The 7683-nt window shown below is 42.2% G+C and overlaps 1 protein-coding gene across 1 annotated transcript in view; it reads right to left on the reverse strand.

The window, feature by feature from the left end:
• Window positions 1–7469, reverse strand: part of LOC148117964 (elongation factor-like GTPase 1) — a 29158-nt gene extending 21689 nt beyond the window's left edge. Inside the window, exons 1-2 of the mRNA XM_087901513.1 lie at window positions 7301–7469; window positions 2470–2617 (exon numbers count right to left, since the gene is read on the reverse strand). Of these exons, the coding sequence (XP_087757639.1) occupies window positions 2470–2617; window positions 7301–7454 (302 nt within the window). The 5' untranslated portion in view covers window positions 7455–7469. The remainder of the gene's footprint in view (window positions 1–2469; window positions 2618–7300) is intronic.
• Window positions 7470–7683: the final 214 nt, after the last annotated feature.

Below are 7683 nucleotides of genomic sequence, written 5' to 3' on the forward strand. Positions count from 1 at the left end.
AGGAATAAATCTTCATGGTCATCAATACCCAATTTTAGAAGCATTTTCTTGCGCAGACCTTGTACATATCCCCTACAGTGTCTTCTAGACAGCAGAGAGATTCCGGTCTCCACACCTTTATCTACAGCCTACCTGGACATGACGTAAAAGTGCTCTGGCTCTCTCTGGAGTTCTCTCTCTCTCTCTCTCTCTCTCTCTCTGGATACCGAACTAGGCAGCACTACTCACTGGAAAGAAAACCCACCTTTTCCTCACGGCTCTGCATTGCAACCTGGTTTAGAAGTCTCTATTCTAGTCCATTATCTCTGCAGGCAACAGCACAGCACAGTCTTACTTCCTGCTGCTTTAAAGAAAGACTGATTTCCAGTTTCCTAGCACAGTGACATCACCTACCTGGGGGTTCTTCTTTGGCTATTACTGAACTGACCCTTTGCATTTGTGCACCGATTTTCAAATCAGCTTGAGAAGTCTCACACATGCGGGGTTCAGGAGTAAAGGGGCAGCACGCATCCTTCAAAGTCACGTGCCAGGTGACATATTCCTCAATTAGTCCCTACCCAATAGACCATTCAGTACAATTCTTGTAACTCCTGACCCCAGGAATAAATCTTTACTTGTCGCAGGTCACTGGGATACTGCAGATTGCCATGGCCCTTTGCCAATGCCACTTGTTCTTCTTGGAGGTCAAAAGCTGAACCTGTCATAAGCACTGCCCGACTGAGCAGATGCACCTGCCCACCCTCCCTGCGGACTTGCGCTCAGCCTAGCTGACTGCTCTGCATATGGACTAGAAGATTTCTTTCTTCTGGGATCCGGGTGAGCTCTGAGTTCTGACAGGGAAACACTGGCTTGAGGTTATGCCTCTGTCACAGGAGGCTACATGAAAGGAATGATTTTGTTTGTCTTCAGGGAGTGGGTGGGACGCAGTACTTTAGTCCAACAGTTAAGGACCACTTCAGAATTTATATGGGATTGCCAGGTACTACAACACGTATCTGTAAAACTATTACCAGGGAGGCTGAGGCAGGAGGATTGTGACTTTAAGGTTAGGCTGCACTCTATACAGGGAAACTCTACATAAATAAATAAACAAGTAAATGAATGAATAAAGGTAGAGAGAGAGAAAGAGAGAACATTGTGGTATTTTAATAAAGCAGCATACACTTTTTCAAAAGAATTTGTTACAGTTTCCATTGTTCCTATTCAATGTAACTATAAATTACCGTTAGTGTTTGGATATTTTCTAGGAACTTTTATATATTTAAACTTATTGAAACTACTCAATACCATGCTAATGGTACATTTCTAGAAAGCTAATTTATAAACCATATTGTGTTTTCCCTCTAGTGGTTAGAAAGAATTCAGAGTGGAAATCACGAGATATAAACACTAAGCAAAGATAGGGATACGGAGCTACTAAAGCAAGTTGTAAGTTTAAGGAGAAAATATTTTTCAAAATAACTTAAATATAGCATGTAGTCCCTATGTTTGTCATCCCCCGTGCACATGGACCGCACAGACCGGGTAGCGGTGACAAACATAGGGACCACATGCTATATTTAGCATGTTATTAGAACAATCACTTAGAATTATACAGGTTATCATTATTACTATGACAGAAAACTTAAAAAGAGAAGGGCTATTACAAAAAAATTCTCATTGTTTTCATTAGCAAACACAGAAATATATACTATGATAAATAACTTCATCTTCCAGATTGTGATGTTTTTAAAACATAATATGGAAGGCTGACAAAAATATGAGCAAACTGCCATCTCAAACACTATGGTAGTTACAGCATGCGCGTTTTGAGTTAGCAGTAACAGCTGCAGACGTGTCTGTCTTGGACAAATGAGCAGAGATCAGCACGGACAGCTGTACATACGCAATTGCCTACAGACTGAGTGGGTTTATGAACCTGAATGCTCATAACAGATATTTCTGCGCATAGCCCAATAATCTGTATTCATCTATATTCTCCTTACTTTTCCAATACACATAAATTAGCAACAAAATAAAGAAGAAAACCATGTTTGTTTGTTTGTTTTTATAAAAAGTGATTTGGTATGTTCTTATAATGACTTACATATGACCTTCATAGAGAAATTTCCATCAAATTTACATTGCAGAGTTCACAAGCAGTCTATCCTAATCACCTATGTATTTATAAAATAAGATTTTTGCTGCTTTGATATGTGCTTAAAATAAAATATATACATGAAAATGTTTTATGACTTAAGCTAAATGCAAAATTATTCAATTTTATTTGTATAAATTCATGTCAGTTTCCAGCTTTTAAATTTAAATTTATGATTCAAAATCATAAATAGCAGTTTTATGTCTGAATTGAGAGCACTGCGCTTTTCTCCCCAAATGAAGCACAGTCTTAGTTTGACCTGTTTGGGAAACATTAAAACATCTCACTGGTTTTAGAACAATCATTTTACGTCTCTAGCATTTGAATCTGACCTTTCTCTTAAGTCATCCAAACAGCGCTGAAGGTGGACCTCCCCTGCTGTGACCAAAACATGCTCTCCTGTTTCCTGAATTAAAACCTGGACACAGGGATCAGCTTGGTTTAGCAGCTTCATTCCTTTCACAAGCTGAGGCATTTCACCTAGATGACAAGATGAAACAAATTAACAGCGACATAAGAACCAGTGATCTAGAGACAATGGCCGTGGCCACTGACAGGAGCAGTACAATGAAACCTTCTTGTAATTGACTTGTACACACAGGCAGCTAGCACAAGACCCACATGGGCTTTTCATTAAGACGCCAAAGGTAACTCACACGGCTTACATCTCTTCATCAAATTCAAAGCAGACACAAACTATCATCACCACACCAGTGAATGCAAGTCTGCCTTATTAGTAATACATGCATTACAGATCTTGAAACAGAGCAATATCCCTCAACAGTACATACAAAATGAAGACAGATACACAAAACGTTTACGATGACATTTGAGAACGACTAGAACTTCATATTAAATGAACAATTTGTAAGTCAGGGTTGGTGACACAGACCTACAATCCCAGTTACTCAGGGGGCGAAGGCAGGAGAATCTCCGCTTCAAGGTTTGCTGTGCTACAGGACAACCTTTAGTGAGACTGTTCCAAAATAAAAACGGTAACAGGGTGGGTTAGACATGTATTTCAGGGACAGCGTGCCTGTCTCCTGTGCACAAGATGGGGTTCAGGATCTGCAGGAACTAGCTGCTACACCCTTCTGCATTCCGTTCTGCGTGTGCCTGGGACATAACTGCTTCCACTCATTAGCACATGGAGCTGAGTTGAGGGCACAGATGGGGACTGAGATCTGTATTTGGGGTTTGCTTTTTCACTCCTACATACTCAGCTGTCACTTTGCCTTCAAGGCAGGCCAGAGCAAATCTCTTAGGGCATTCTTATACAGCATTGCTTTGATTCAACATTTTGCTTCACAGTTCTGTGGTGCTCAACTTTCAACACACAAAAGCACAGCAGCTTTCTGCAAGGCAGAAAAGCCTTACGGAGTTTGTTAATTAAAGGACAGGGAGGGACTATAAGACCTTCAATGCTGATTCATTTTTGAACTAAAGTTCTAAAAATAACTACCACTATTTATAGTGTTAAGTTGCCAGACAAGCATTTCAGATTCGAGCATCATAGAAGGAGACAGATTAATGTCCTCATTGTGAAGATGAGGAAACAGCTGGAGAAGGTGAAAGAATGTGTGTCCAAGGTCACCAGCAATGATGTGCCAGAGCTGGTTCTGACACTGGCCTTCAAGCACAGGCTCTGTTCGTAGACAGCACAGCTCCATGCCAAGCCACCCCGGAGTTCAGGGAATCCCAATAGGTACTTTCTTATGCCCCTTTCACTGTTTTGTGCCTTCCCTTTCCTCATATAGCTAGATTTGATAGTGTTGGCTTGACCGTCTGAGAATTTGAAACCTAGCTTAGGATTGCTACACAGACACTAGTAACACTCACAACACTGGAAAGCAGCGATAACAGGGAGACAAAGCTTGTCTTTGGCTTTCCATCCGCTGAATGACAAAGTCCGACCTAAAAACACTTAAATCTGTCTCGAAGCCAAAGGCGATGGCTTAAGAATAAGGAAAGAAAACAGTTTTAATGAAATTTGAGACTTGGCGACAACATTCAAATCAGGGATTTGAAAATATTTCTGGTAGTCATTCTGTGGCCAAAACCAACACAAACACTCCATACATTAACCTTTTAAAATCTGGAGGGTGATTTTCTTCCCTTAATTTAAAAATCTTATAAATGGACAGTTCACTCACAACACAAAAACAGACACTAAGGACTGTAAGAGAAAGTGACACCAGGAAAAGGAGATGTGTATTTTCTATATTTCATCAAGAACTTGGTGTAAATGATAAACGCTCTAAAACAACACCAAGATTCAGTGCGGCTGTCAGCAAGGCACTTCTTCCTCAGTAACACTGCCAATAGCCATTCAAGTCAAGTGTCGCAATAATGGAGCCCAGGAGACACCTTTCAACAGCCGTAGCACAATGTGCCAGGTCAAGCGCTCAGAAATCAGGAAGCTTTGTCCAGCAGCCAGCCTTGCAGGGGACTCAACCATCCTGGCACCCTGATATTCAGCTCCACTACAGTGCTCCCTGAGGGTGACAGTGACGTCTGACAACAGAACACCGTGGAAATGGTGACGTGAGCTGCCAGAGCCAGCTCTGGACTGAAGTCAGTCACTGCGTTCTGCTGCAGGACACTTGGGAACCAAATGAAAGGGTCCTGTGGAGACCTGAGGGCTGAACTAGAGCAAACATCTGAGTCCACATGAATGAATCTTGGAAGCCTAATCCACCTGCAGGTGGCTGTGACCTAGAATATGTAGGAAAATCATTGGCTGGGGACTCTAAGCTCAACTATCCTCAAATTCCTGACCAAAAGGACAAATAAGTGATCAGTGTTTCAACTATTAAATTCTGGAGTATCTTGCTATGTAGTATAAGATAATTAATATAACCACAAATACAAACAGTTGGTATAAGTACAAAAATCTCCCATAAAAGTTTAATTACTTTATTTCTCAATTTTAAAAAATAATTTCTATTTTTTCATGTTTTATGATATGCACAAAACACGAACAGAAAACCTAATGCATCTGGGAAGTCCTATTTCAGCTAAGGAGGATTTCTTAACCATCTCCTCAAAGTAAGTATTTAGGATTGTCTCTGAGCAGGGGTTTGAGTCCTGAATGCAGCACTTACTAACTATTCAACCTTGGACAAGTGAGCTTCTTTTATTTTATTTAAAAATTATGTGCACACGTGTGTGTTTGTGCACAGGAGTGTAAGTGCCTTCAGAGTCCAGAAGAGGGCACTGAATTCCCTGAAGTGGAGCTACGGATCGTGTTGAGCAAGTCAGCGTGGTTGCTGGAAGAGGAGCGTGTGTCCTCTGGAAGAGCAGAAGGGAGCCCTAACTGATGAGCCATCTCTACCATACCAGTTTCTATTTTTAGTTTTAGAACTATCCAGTGTTGGGGATCAAATAAATTAGGCTTTGCACTTAATTAACTCCTTTACTCCTGAGCCGCCCTCACATGAGGATGAGAATAAAGTCAGCACTGGGGTGGCTGCTGAAGGAATCAGAGGACAACTCGTGATTCCCCTGCCTCTGCCTCCTTCAGCAAATCCTACCGATGTGCACCACCACAACCGGCAGCACTAGAGGATAACTCAACGACAAACCAGCATACACTGTTGGGATGCACACGATTAGCGCGGATGACAGAACCCGTGATGGCCGGGGACATTTGTGGGAGTCTGCTGAGCCCTGAGTTGCCTGTGTGCAGGGAGCACAGCGGGCCAGCAGGACCTCCTAACTCCAGCTTGGAAAACCCAAGAAGAAAAATGAGCGGACAAATGGGTGCGGTTCTCTTTGACAGAGTGAATGGTTTGATTCCGGATGAGTCCAGTTTATCATGGAAAAGAGAAAGGTGCCATAGAAGAATAACAGTGGGTCCTCCCGGAGCTTCCCACAGCGCTACTGGGAGTCTTGTGAGAATGTGGACCCATGGACAAAGGGGCATGGCCCACGGAAGGATGAGTATAAAACAGCAGAGCCAAGAGCAGAGTCCGCACATTCTCAGGACTCTGGGGCATGGGGACAGCAGGAAAAAAAGGTTCTTAGACATTCTGAACACGAAATGAGAAGCCGGACAGACAAAGAGTACAACAGTCAGAAACTGAAATATCCAAATGGGCACTTCACAGATATAATCAAGAACAAGGCGTCTGCAGTAAGAACAGCGTACTTTATGGGAAAAGAGCAACTTTTTTTTTTTTTTTAAATTAAAGTGAAAATTGTGTGCCACTTCCAAATGTTTCAATTTAGATTTTAGAAGCTCAGAAGAATTTGTATCAATGGGGAAATGCACTTTGGCCTCCAGGTGGATAACTAAAAATTCTCTTTAGCTACCATATTTTAGACAGCGTAAAGGAAACGAATGCCATTCAGAACACACCATAGACAGAAAAGAAGCCAGGTACTGAGCAGTACACAGGATCCTTCACGTCAGGGAGCATATGAGCAGCTCATAGGCACCTGTAGCTCCTGGCGGATGATGCTGGCCTCTTCAGACATCCATGCACATGTGTGCACACAAATGGAGACATACTTACATATAAATTAAAAAAATCTAAAAAGAGGGGATTTAGTAAATATCTGATAATATAAAATGCTCTAATATTTCAACAGGAAATCTCTAAAAGGTTGTTTTGGGTACCACTTTGTGCTGTGTTACCCAGGCTAAATTGAAGGTCAGTAGAAACAGCTTCTGGGTAAATAATCCCAGGGACCACGATCAGCTAGGTCTACGCCTTGTAACCTGACAGGAGAAGAAGTTCTCAGGTTTCAGGTCTAGGGAGAAGAAGGATGGATGCACAGGTTCAGATGTCAGGAGGCGATCACACAATTCCTTTAGCAGAAAACTGCCTTTCACAGACTCGCTCTACCGTCTCTTAAGGAGGGTCTGCAGCTTCTCCACTGACCATTACTAGATGCGGGAACAGCTAGGTCACAGGGGGACAAATAAATACACACATTAAAAAGGTGAAGCAAGCAAGCTTAATCCTAGCACTCAGGAGACAAAGGCAGGGCAGACCTCTGAGTCTGAGGCCAGTCTGGTTCCACAGCAAGTTCCAGGCCAGCCAGAGCTATGTAGAGAGCTCCCGTGTCAAAAGCAAAATAGCAAACAAAACAAACAAACAAACAAACAAAATCCATGGCAGCATTAGTTATATGTTTCTAAAAACGCGGTCATCTTACTTGGGTGTTTTGGTTCAATAGCAACTCTCACAATAGGGGTGGCTTCAAAGTTGAGTGGAATAAACGGAGGGCAGGATGGCAGACTGCACAAAGTTGCAGACTTCAGAATGAAGTCCTGGAGGCCTCCAATTCCTGCAGAGAGAAAAAGACCCATGGGATCAATACAGAATGACCGATTCTGAACTTAAATTAGGAAAATAGCAGCATAGACCTAGTGTTCACCTAGAACACTACCAAAGTGACAGGGAATGAAGTAGGCATGCATTGTTTGTTCATTTTTAACCTAGATAATATTACTCTTGTCAAAAATCCAGAAATTCTGAATGGGTGTGGTGGCACACACCTTTAGTTCCAGCACATTAGAAGCAGAGGCAGGCAGATCT

This window comes from Myodes glareolus, chromosome 24 (genome assembly GCF_982192425.1).
Source record: "Myodes glareolus chromosome 24, mMyoGla1.1, whole genome shotgun sequence".
Taxonomy (NCBI): Eukaryota; Metazoa; Chordata; class Mammalia; order Rodentia; family Cricetidae; genus Myodes; species Myodes glareolus.